We start from the raw sequence: 12,603 nt of genomic DNA, 5'->3' as shown, positions 1-12,603 counted from the left end.
GGCAGGCGGATCTCTGTGAGTTCGAGACCAGCCTGGTCTACAGAGCTAGTTCCAGGACAGGCTCCAAAGCCACAGAGAAACCCTGTCTTGAAAAAAATAAATAAATAAATAAATAAACAAACAAACAAACAAACAAATAAATAAAACCATGCTGAGATACAAGCAGCCTTGGGTAAACTCCTCAGCTGAGGCTTCAGAAAGGCAACACCCTAGAAATGAAAGCCACGGACCAGTAGGACAGACACCTTAGGAAGGACCTTGTCCTAGAGTAAAGGGCAAAACTACAATAGATCAGCCATTATAGTCTTCAAATATTCTCTAGTGAGATCAAGGTTATCCGTTACTACTTCATATTCTGTACACAAGAAGAAAACCTTTCCTAGAAAAGAAATATTTTTGTATGCATTATTTTTTAAAAATGTATTATTATTTTATGTACATTAATGTTTTACCTGCAGGTAAGTTCATGTAAGGGAGTCAGATCCCATATAATGGAGTCATAGACAGTTATGAGCTACCATGAGGGTGCTGGGAATTGAACCTATGTCATTTAGAAGAGCAGTCAGTGTTCTTAACCTCTGAGCCACCTCTCCAGCCCCTGTATGCATTATTCTTGTATGTGTTTTGTTGTGGTGTTTGGTTTGCTTTTGTGGGAATTTTTGTTTTTAAGAGTGTCTCACTGTATAGCCCTAACTAGCCTGGAACTCAATACACAGATCAAATTGCCCTCAAACTCACAGATATCCTCCTGCCTGTGCCTCCCAAGTGCTGGGATTAAAGGCGTGCGCCACCACCGCCCGGCAAGCCAGGTTATTCTTAAGGATGACTTTGAACTGGTCATTGTGCCTCCACCTTGAGTTAGAATTATAGGCAGGCACCACCACCACCACGCCTAGCTGTCCTTCCTCTTATCAGGGAAACGCAAGTTAGTAGCTGGGGCTTTTCTTGACACTGAGAAAGAGGGGAAATTGAGGAAGGGGCATGCTTGCCTAGTGGTACTAAGTACATTATCTTAACAGTTAAGGCATCCCCTTCCTGAGAGGAAATGGAGCCAGGGCCACTGGGGTAAATCAGGTCCCAGAACTTCACCAGGTTTAGATTCTGTTTCTCTCCTGCCCATTGTCATCACTTCCCAACTGTACCTGGGTACAAGCAATTCTTGAGATCTATTGCTTGGCAGGGGTCAGGTGTTTTGAGACACAGACTGGCCTCACAAACTCAGTATCCAGTGAAGGAGGTCCTGAACTCCTCAATCCTCTTGGCTCCACCTCCCAAGTCCTAGGATTGCAGGTGGGCATTTACTACACCTGGCTTTGAACAATCAATTTTTAGACCACATTTAACAGAAAAGACTTGAAGCTGGGCGGTGGTGGTGCACGCCTTTAATCCCAGCACTCGGGAAGCAGAGGCAGGAGGATCTCTGTGAGTTTGAGGCCAGCCTGGTCTAGAGCAAGTTCCAGGACAGGCTTCAAAGCTACAGAGAAGAGGGGAGTGGGAGGGAAATGGGAGGAGGTGGAAATTTTTAATTAAATAATTATAAAAAGCTACAGAGAAGCCGGGCGATGGTGGCGCACGCCTTTAATCCCAGCACTCGGGAGGCAGAGGCAGGCGGATCTCTGTGAGTTCGAGACCAGCCTGGTCTACAGAGCTAGTGCCAGGATAGGCTCCAAAGCCACAGAGAAACCCTGTCTCGAAAAACCAAAAAAAAAAAAAAAAAAAAAGCTACAGAGAAACTTGAAATACAAACAAAACAGAGAGGGAGGGAGGGAGGGAAGGGAAGGAAGGAGGGTGGGAGGGAGAGGGAGAGAGAAGACTCATATCACTTCTACTACAAAGCTGAGCAGATCTCTTCTGAAGGCGTCAATTCTAATGCTGATAGCATTTAAGTCAGATGCTAGGGTCTATAAGCAGCAAGAGTTAGAAGGTATAGCAATTTTGCTTTTTTGTAGACAAGCTCTTACTGTATAATCTAGGCAGTCAGGATGCTCAGAGCTTCTAATTATAACTTTAATTGTAACCTTATCCAATTGTTGGCAATGCAGAGCTTTGCCTAGATAGAGCTCCAAGTCTTTTTAACTGTTTTTTAATCCTATTTTCCCCTCTATGTTCATCATTTCCTCTATATAATTCAGATGTAGTTGTGGCCCACACGGAGCCTCTAGGTCAGTCTTTCTGCCTAGTGTTCACTGTTGGATAAATAGTGCCTCAACAATGTATACGGCTGTTGTATTTTTCAGCACAAAGGTCATCTGCCTACATTGTCCTGGAGACAGAAACCTGGAGTCAAAACAAGCTTTTACATTTTACCATTTCAAATTTTAAAAAGATTTCTACTCGCGCTTTGCCTGATGTTATGTATGTGCACTGCATGCTTGCCCGGTGCACTTGGAGATCAGAAGGCACTGGATTCCCTGGAACTCTAGTTATGGATAGTTGTGGGGTCATAGGAACTGGACCCAGATCCTCTCAAAGCAGCAAGGGCCTTCTCTCCAGCACTCCCACTCCCAGGTTTTAAATAGTCTAAAGTAGGGTGGAAGAAGCAGGACACGTAAAGCTGAAGCCCCATGTGCATGCCATTTCCTTTGGTGCGGGGGGTGGGGTGGGGTGGGGATGGAGGAGTGGGAGGGGGGGTAGAGGACACACAGGGTATTTCTCTCCATGCTTACCTTGAACTTGAGATCCTCCTGCACAGCTTCTAGAATGCTGGCATGCCTGGTTTTAATTTCATTATAATTTTGAAACCACCTCTTCCTTGAAGATAATGAGTAATTCAAATTCTTTATCCATTAGGAATGCACTTTGTACTCCTTTAATCCCAGTACTTGGGAGACAGAGGTAGGTGGATCTCTCCTAGTTCAAGGCCAGTCTGGTCCATGTAGGTAGCTAAATGGTGAGTTCCAGACCAGCCAGGGTAGATACACAATAACTTAAAAAGCAAAAATGCTATTAGAATACTTGGCAATTGGGATTTATTTCCACCTCAGAACTCCCTTTCCTTCAAACACTTGGCTTTGTAATAACAGTATTATTACACCTTTAGATTCTTCTTGGAACCCAGTACTTTTATTTGTTGCTCAACTGGAAGACATTTCCAGCTTTTCCAGTCTGCAGAGTATGTTTATACCTACACAATCCTGATCTGAACAGAACAGACAATCTGGACAAGAGGCTAGAACTGTGCTGAGTGGGGGGAACCCAAAGGCCTATACATGCTCATCATTAATAGCCGTCCAAGTATTGACAGCTAATTTTAAAAAATAAATTGCTTCCATCCTTCCTCAATTGAGCAGTAACAGGAAGCCGGCAAGCATGAAAGTCTGAGGAGTACATCCTTACTATAAAACTCAATCTGGCCTGAAACTTCTGATCCTCCAGCCTCAGATTCCGGAGTGCTGGGATTACAGGTATGTGTTCCCATACTGGCTGATTGAAGAGGCAAATGCAGCTTCCAATTAGCAACGGCAAAAAAGAACTGGCAGCTGGAGCCTTACCAGTTTAGATAAAATATTTACATTGGGCACAGTGGAACACACCTGCAAGTACATCTGTGTGCTTGGCAGATAAAGGTAGAAGAAAGGTCAGTTTTTCCTACGTGGGGAAAGTCCAGCCTGTGCTACAAGAGACTCTGATTCAGTAGCAGTAAATCAGACAAATAAATAAATAGACAGTAAATTAAATGCTTACTTCAGGTCTAGTGGATCATCCTGTGTAACTTAAATCCAGTACTGGACCCGATAGAGAATATACTAGAGTAGGACTATGCCCCTCCCTCTCCCAAGAGGTAGGTATACTCTAGTAGACACAGGCACAAGACAGTGAAGTTGATGATATGCATGGCAAATCCTTTATTTTGCTAACATTACAACAAACATAGAAACACAGCAAATATTCAGAAATTCCAAAGTATTATTATATTATTTAAAAGCAAACATCCTGCTGGTGCTAAGACTAGAGTCTGGGTCTAGAGACGAAGGTTCCTGCAAGTAGGGGTGGGGAGGGGAAGGTTTTCTTTAGAGAATCAGTCCATCACGTGAATCTGCTTCCAAATCACAGATTTGGGTTTCTGATCCAGCTCAGCAGTAGAGCAAAAATTCAACAACTGTGAGGCCCTGGGCAAATTTATTGTGGAAATGCAAAATGTGGCAAAGCTTGATATTTATTTTAGCTTCTGTGGTAGTTAACTTAACCAGTCAGCCTTAGTTAAACATTCTTCAAGGCAAGTCAAATTCTAACCCTGCCCCAGACCAACCTGACACCCGGCACTTTCTCTGTGGCCATCTGCTGAAGTTCCCCGAGTTCTATCTAATTTCAGTCCTATCCTGCCCCTGAAGCTCCAGGTCTAGGCAGCTACTTTTAAAAGCGCGGGAGAGAGGGGGGCTTTTTCCCCAAGCTGTGGAAGCCGACATCTTTAAAGCTTTAAAATTAAAACAAAGCCAAAAACTCCTAAGTATCTTCAAATAGGAGGTTTCATTGAATACATATAGCCACAACTTGGAACTCTAGGAAAATTAACCTTAACAGTTCCCTGCTGGTAATAAAGATCCAAAACAGCTCGAGTTTGACACATAGGACACATAGGACAGGAGAGTGCCTCCCCAACAAGTATTTGAGGCAACCGGCCATGGTGTCTGCGCCTTGAGACAAGGTGTTCTAGAGGCAGTGGTTTAATGGAGTAGCCTAAGGTGAAGCAGACAAATGTAACCTGAGCATAACTCTAAATGCTGGACAGTTCAAGACCAGCAGATGCAAGTTCTAAGTGTCTTCCTTTCTGCCATCCACAGGTCCAGGTCTACTACCTTCCTGAGAATAATCACTTTATTAACAATACTTGCAGAAATGATTGGAAAGCAAATCAAAGGAACTTAGAATCGGACATTTCACACACACAGGAAAGGAAGCCTTTACCTGGGAACTGTATGTCCTTAAGCACTGGCTTGGTGGGGAATAAAAACCCCTAAGGATTCTAAGCTAACTAGAGAAAGTTAAGTCTTTCACAATTGCCCCAACAACTGGTCCTTTTCTTTACCTCCCACAATGCAATGAACTGAATGCACACAAGCTCTAGCCATTGGCTCTACATACAGCTAGCTCAGCCACCTCCACCACTGGACTTGTCAACATTCTAGAAAGCATGTACACACCTGGAATGTAACTGTTGTTGATGCAACACATACCGCACGAGAAGTACCAAACAAGGGGGCAAACAGTGCAGAGGTGTGAGTGAGATCAAGATCAATGCTAAAAGGTTGAGCATTCAAATTCTACCCAAGACAATTCAGGCCGGTTGGGTATCACAAGCCCCAAATTGTGGATATTCAGATCCTAAATAACAGCTGAGAGGACTGTAAGATCTGCAGAATTTAAATAAAGAATGGTCCAGGCAAGATTCACAAAGGTACTCTTTTGGTGCAAATAGCATACACAATCTTAGTGTCTCTGTGACCTAGAATCACACTAATCCAAATGAACCTATGATCCAGAAGTTCTAGTTACAGCATATATACAGGTATTTTGTTCAGGGCTACTAGGTGCTAAGAATAATACTTAACATTAACTAGCAGCATGACTGGAAGGTCTCAAGATGCTCACTCCCATTTATAAAAATGGACATCCTTCTCAGTTAAGGTGGCCAAATAATTGCTCTGATTTGCTTCAAATGGGCAGATGTCCAAGACAGGTTGATCAGTCTTCAAGTCCTGCAGCAACGAGCCACTGCCAGCATTCCACAGCTTAAAAAGTAAGTGGAAATAGAAGTCAGCAGTTAGTCAGCCCAGGTGAGAACTGTCTCTAACCTTAACACTGTTCAAAACTAGCACACCTGCCGGGCGGTGGTGGCGCACGCCTTTAATCCCAGCACTCAGGAGGCAGAGGCAGGCGGATCTGTGTGAGTTCGAGACCAGCCCGGTCTACAAGAGCTAGTTCCAGGACAGGCTCCAAAACCACAGAGAAACCCTGTCTCGAAAAACCAAAAACAAAAAAACAAAAAACAAAAAACAAAACTAGCACACCTTAAGTTGGTTTGAAAAGCAAGTCAAGGACTCATTTCTTTCATCTATGTGCCGGAAGTCTTCTAAATATTGTCTCCTCTAGAGACAGAAGAGTCAATTGAGAAAAGACCACTATCTCTATCTTCATAGAACTTATATTAAAAAAATATTTATTTTAATTATGTGTGTCTATGTGGGATACTTGTAGAAGAAGGTAGATCTCCTGGAGCTGGAATTACAGCTGTCTGTGAGCCTTCCAATTTCGGTGTTGGGAACCAAACTTGGATCCTTGGATCCTCCTTAAGTGCTGAGCAATTTCTCCAGCCATGGAACATACATTCTAGCAAGTGTTTTCTTTTCTAGAACATTTATTACAAGAAACTTGTAAAGTATCTAAAATAGTGCCGGTGAGGTGGCTCAGTAAGAAAAGACACTTGCCATGCAAGCCTAATGAGTTAGATGTCTAGAACCGAGGTAAAGGTGGAAGGAAAACCAAGTCTACAAAGTTGTTCTCTGACCTGCACCTGTGCACTGTAGCACATACTCACCACCCCTAACATCATACACTCAAGTTTTTAAAACTTGCGGTATGTCAGACATGCCTTGAACTCCAGCATTCTGAAGGTAGAGACAAGTTTGAGGCCAGCAAGATCTACATAGTGACTATACAATGGCTCAAAAAATTATATTGAAATAACAAAATGGGTATAATAAACTACCATCAGACTCTCCCTTTCTCTTGAGAAAGGGTCTGTGCCGCTCCGGCCAGCCTGAAATTCACACTTGACGTCAACTTCCTAAATAAGTCAACTTCCTATTAAACTTCAATGTTTTAGCAATCCTGTTTTCTTCCCTTTACTTGTGCTATTACTTCACACTGGTTTTTTTTTTATTTTTTTTGGTTTTACGACACAGGGTTTCTCTGTGGTTTTGGAGCCTGTCCTGGAACTAGCTCTTGTAGACCAGGCTGGTCTCGAACTCACAGAGATCCGCCTGCCTCCCTCCCAAGTGCTGGGATTAAAGGCGTGCGCCACCACCGCCCGGCTTACTTCACACTGTTTAATACCTGGTGTAATCATTACATACCAGCGACAGTGTTGAGCGTATATGTGTATATATGTGTTTATACGTGTATATATTTATAGTGCCCCCACACGTGCATCTGGAAACCACAGGTGTCTTCTGATATTGCTCTCTGCCTCATTACCTTTAGACTGGAGTAGCGGTGCTTGAAACTGACTCCCTTGGGTATGCCAGGAGAGTGCCTTACCACTACGCTAGGTCTAGGCCTCAAACCCCAAACTATTTTTAAATATAAAATAAAAATAGGCTCACCAGGACAGACTTTGATGCTTCATCCCCAGTACACACTAGGACATTACCATCATTCTCTGGGCTTTGGAAGATGGCATTTTTGGTCAATAGTTTGCAAGTGGGTCCCCCAAGGAATGTTTGCACAGGAAGGCAGGAACAGACGGGATCTCCAGTATCATCTAGTTTGTAAGACATCTCCAACAGCACAGTTCGCATGGTGTTATGGGTTTTATCTATGAGACAGAGAAATAGGCGTTACCTCATGGAGATGATACGAAAGAAATTAACTAGGTACTGGAACCTCACAACCGAGCTAGGCAAAGAAAGGTAAAGACATTAAACCCATGAGACCTATAAAGCAAATACAACAACACAGCACCAATGAAACTCAGAAGCCTGGCTAGGAAAAGAGAAGTTATCTTCAAAAGGTTTTTTCTACCCGAGAAACAACTCTAGAAATATACTGGTTTTGAATAATCACTATATCTTCTGAGACCTTCTGGGGAATCGATTCTTCAGGTATTCTAATGGCATTTTTCCTTCTTCCACTGAGGACTCCATCAGCTATAGCAAGTAAAGTTACATCTAAAGTACTTCTGAATGACAGATAAAAGTTGGGAAACAGAGTGGGACCCCCGCCTTCAAGCTTTTTTTTTTCCATTGGAGTTTTGCCTGCACGTAAGTCCGTGTAAGGGTGTTGGGTTCCCTAGAACTGTAGTTACAGACAATTGTGAGTCACCACGTAGGTCCTGGGAATTGAATCCAGGTCCTCCAGAAGAGCAGCCAGTGTTTAACTGCTGGGACATCTTCCCAGCCCCAACCCCCAAGCTTTCTATGGAAGTCACAGCATGATTTGGCAAAAAGCCAAAAGGTCAGGAGCGGCAACTGAAACAGTGTCCCAGATAAAGCAAATGTGCAGTGATCGACTCACAAGCAGGCAATCTGATGGACAACTTGACACACTTGACATATCTACCTTGAAACCCATTTTTAGGTCTGACTTAAAATCTGGGCACACCGCCGGGCGGTGGTGGCGCACGCCTTTAATCCCAGCACTCGGGAGGCAGAGGCAGGCGGATCTCTGTGAGTTCGAGACCAGCCTGGTCTACAAGAGCTAGTTCCAGGACAGGCTCCAAAGCCACAGAGAAACCCTGTCTCGAAAAATCAAAAAAATAAATAAATAAATAAATAAATAAAAATCTGGGCACACAGAGGCTTCTCTATTAGCCAGGCATGGTGAACTAACAAGTCAATAATTCTAGCTCTTTAGAGGCTGAGGCTGAAGTTTGAGGTTGGATAGTGCCAGAGAGCCAGGAGTACACAGCAAAACTGTCTCAAAAATAAGATAAAATAAAATAAAAAATCCCAAGTGGTTGGTTGTTTGCTATATATTCTCACTAAAACTCAACACATTCCAAAACTGTTGATCACAAATAAAGCACAATGGTCGACATCAGTCATAGAATAAGCTTCCCTATTCAAGTTTTCTTTAAATTAGCAAATTTCCCCCTCCCCCTCAGAAATTTTAAGGAACAATTTCCATAAGCCTTAATAAAGACAGTAGTCCTACAAGCTCTTTTCTTCCTCTGTACCCACTGAGATGGCTCTGCCTCTTCCCAAGAGCCCTACAAAGCATGGGTCTTTTCCTTGGAGCTTTAAGTAGCAAACTTCCTTTTGTTATTTAATGAGTTTTGCTGTGCTACTTTTGTGTCTCATCTGAACCTGTCTTCTGATCTGGCTGGGGCTCTCCCACACAACAGCTGTCTAGGAGGAATAAATTGGACTCAGACCAAGTAAGAGCCACAACAAAGGTGTCCGCCAGTATAAACAAATTTCTTGTGAGAGACGCCCAGTTACAGGCCAAAATTTAAGATGCTAGGTGCTTGTCAAGACAAAGATTGAAAGGCACACCATAACCAACCACTACTAAATATCCAGAATACTATTAGAGCAAGGCTACAATTCATAGCCAGAGCCATGCTCTTGAGACCTCAAGTCCAAGTTAAAAAGGCAAACCCTTACCAAAATGACCATCAGCATGGTTCATCAGGAATACAGTTTTTGTTTGTTTTGTTTTGAAGGCGAGGCAGTGGAGTTCAGATGCCTCGATACTCTCATGGCTGTCAGTCTTACTTAACTTCGTTGGACCCAAATATGGAACAACTAAAAACTTGATTGGGCATCAGGCTGTTTCCACCTGGATTTGACGTGAGGGACAAAGGAAAGTGGTCTGAAGGTGAATGCAATGGACTCCAGCAGCACATGGCGGAAAGTTTTCAAATGCATGTCAGGGAAGCAGACTCTATGGAGGAAATGGGAGCCACCATCTTCACTGTGGCACCAAGAGCGGCAATACAACAAGCCTGTCAGCCTTAGAGATGTTTACCAAAACCACTCAAAGGAATGTCTTCTTTCCTGTACAAATCCACATCCCGGCCCACTCCCACCAAAACAGCAGGTCCCTGAGAACTTCAGAACTCACCAGGCCTGTAAGTCACAAGACAGTGTCGGGTGCTGCTCTCTGTCTGGAAGTCTACAAAGCCCCCTGGCTCCAAGGAAAGCACATGAGGCTTATGAGAAAAGTCTGTTTTTAACTCCCAGAAGGAGGCATTCTCCAGGGTTCCAGCCAGCACCCCACCATAAGGAAATGCAGCCACAGCAGCTCTGGGTAAGTATGACAGGGACACCAAAGGACATCTGAAGGCAAAAAAGAAAACTATGACACACACTCCAAATCCAATACTGTGCTCCAGACCTCATGACCAGGAGACCTGGGCCACATTTCGGTCTCAATAGAAATCAAACAGAAGGGTGACTATCTTCCTGCACCCTTTATTTTACTTTTGGTTTTTTGAGACAGGGTCTCTCTGTAGTTTTGGAGCCTGTCCTGGAACTAGCTCTTGTATACCAGGCTGGCCTGGAACTCACAGAGAATCGCCTGCCTTTGCCTCCTGAGTGCTGGGATTAAAGGCGGGTGCCACCACCACCCAGCTTCCTGCACCCTTTAAAAATAATTAGCTATCTTTATGGGAGAAAGAAAAAGGAACTACACATAACATCCTGTATCTACTTTCAACAGGACACATGATACACTTAAAAAGGAAAAAAAGCGCACTGTAACAAAAAGACTTTACTCAGAAAAGATGATTTTTCTAAACTTCTCACCATAAACTCGTAATAACTCTTTCGCCTCAACCCGCTAAGCTCTGGAATGGCAGGTATAAGCAGCCAGCACTGGTTAGACTCTATCTATCTATCTATCTATCTATCTATCTATCTATCTATCTATCTATCTATCTATCTATCTATTTAATTTATTTTGAGGCAGGGTTTCTCTGTGGCTTTGGAGCCTGTCCTGGAACTAGCTCTTGTAGACCAGGCTGGTCTCGAACTCACAGAGATCTGCCTGCCTCTGCCTCTGCCTCCCGAGTGCTGGGATTAAAGGCGTGCGCCACCATCACCCGGCCTCTTTTCTTTTTAAAAACCCCACTTTATTTTGGTATTTCAAGACAGGGTTTCTCTGTGTAGCTTTGACTGTCTAAAATTCACTCTGTAAATCAGGCTGGTCTTCATCTCAGAGACCTTCCTGCCTCCCAAGCGCTGGGATTAAAGGTGTACCAAACTACCACACCCTACCTCAGATTGGTGGTCAACTGCTGAGACACTCAGAGGAATGAACTAATACAGTTAACAATCTAAAAAGAATGCTGTGATCTACATAAAAACAAGTTTTTCCTACCTGGCTTTTTGAGGAACTAACTCCTGTATATAGGCATTTGTGTTCCGTAGGTCATATATCAGAATTGAACCATTGGCCAGTCCAGCATAGATGTAATTGTTTTCATCGAGACACCAGCAACAGCTCCAAACAGGACGACCAGTATTATAAGTCTGCACAACAGTATTTGTTTCTAGGCTGTGGAGTTAAGAGATTTTACCACTATACATTACGAAAACCATGTATACAATGGTGATGTTTAATAAGAAGACATTTAACAAAGGAATATTTATTGAGAACTTATCTGCACCCTAAACTATCTGGATTTCCTTATTTCCTCTGGGAATTGCATACTTTTCAATTCCCAAACACTCCTGCTTTCTGGTCTGCAAACTTAATTCTTGAGTTACAATGAGATGAAAGGGTAAACTGAAGGAATACACAAATGATACAATCCCTTCTCTACTGAATTTTCTCTATAGTTAACTGTCACACAAATAACCAGTAAGCAATACAAGAAAGTAGAAAATAAAAAGAAAACAAAAAATTAGGGCTGGAGAGATGGCTCAGAGGTTAAGAGCACTGACTGCTCTTCCAGAGGTCCTGAGTTCAATTCCCAGTAACCACATGGTGGCTCACAGTCATCTGTAATGAGATCTGGCGCCCTCTTCTGGTCAGCAATCATACATATAGACAGAACACTGTATACATAATAAATAAATCTTAAAAAAAAAAAAAAAAAACCCAAAAAGCAAAAATTATAATTCAGCAGCCCAGTAGTCATTAGTAACACTGTGTAAGAAGAGCACTCCAACACACATGCTTCCTGGGGTGGTAGACAATGAACCTAGGGATTAATGCACGGTAGGCAAGCATTCTCTCACTGTGCTGTATCTTCAGTCTGTCCCTGCTTTGAGATAAGGTCTCACCATGCAGCCCTGGCAGGTCTAGAACTTGCTGCGTCAAGATGTATGCCATCATGTCTGCCCCATGAAATCATTTTTTAATACATATGGGGGTTTTGCCTACATGTTAAGTCTGTGTATCCTTGCGGGGGGGGGGGGGGAGCAGAAGTAGTTTCAGATCTAGAACTGGAGTTAAGACAGTTGTAAGCTGCCATGTGGGTGCCGGGAACTGAACCTGGGACCTCTGGAAAAGCAGTCCGTGTTTGTAACTACCAAGTCATCTCTCTTAGCACACCCTCACCCATTTTTACAAGATTTTATTTGGAGGCTGGAGAGTTGGCTCAGCAGTTAGGAACATTTGCTGTTCTCCTATTCCAGAGGACCCGATACCCTATTCTGGCCTCTGAAGGCCCTGCATTCTGGTGGTGCACAGTCATCCATCAAGGCAAAACACCCACACGCACATGAATAAAAGTGAGTTAAGTATTTTTTCTAAATGAAATTCTTTTTTTTAAATATTTATTTATTTATTTATTTATTATGTATACAATATTCTGTCTATGTGTATGCCTGCAGGCCAGAAGAGGTTGTGAGCCACCATGTGGTTGCTGGGAATTGAACTCAGGACCTTTGGAAGAGCAGGCAATGCTCTTAACCTCTGAGCCATCTCTCCAGCCCC

The 12,603-nt window shown here is 43.2% G+C and overlaps 1 protein-coding gene across 2 annotated transcripts in view; it reads right to left on the bottom strand.

Moving 5' to 3' along the window:
• Positions 1 to 3,827: 3,827 nt before the first annotated feature.
• The window catches only part of Rfwd3 (ring finger and WD repeat domain 3), a 32,100-nt gene continuing 23,324 nt past the window's right edge, over positions 3,828 to 12,603 (bottom strand). For both annotated transcript variants that reach the window (XM_005345657.3, XM_005345658.3), the window contains exons 10-13: positions 11,041 to 11,217; positions 9,784 to 9,998; positions 7,323 to 7,534; positions 3,828 to 5,729 (exon numbers count right to left, since the gene is read on the bottom strand). In XM_005345657.3, coding sequence (XP_005345714.2) covers positions 5,586 to 5,729; positions 7,323 to 7,534; positions 9,784 to 9,998; positions 11,041 to 11,217 — 748 coding nt within the window. In that variant the 3' untranslated portion in view covers positions 3,828 to 5,585. The remainder of the gene's footprint in view (positions 5,730 to 7,322; positions 7,535 to 9,783; positions 9,999 to 11,040; positions 11,218 to 12,603) is intronic.

This window comes from Microtus ochrogaster, chromosome 4 (genome assembly GCF_000317375.1).
Source record: "Microtus ochrogaster isolate Prairie Vole_2 chromosome 4, MicOch1.0, whole genome shotgun sequence".
Taxonomy (NCBI): Eukaryota; Metazoa; Chordata; class Mammalia; order Rodentia; family Cricetidae; genus Microtus; species Microtus ochrogaster.
The sequence above is the reverse complement of the archived record's forward strand: the minus strand, read 5'-3'. Positions and strand labels throughout refer to the sequence as shown.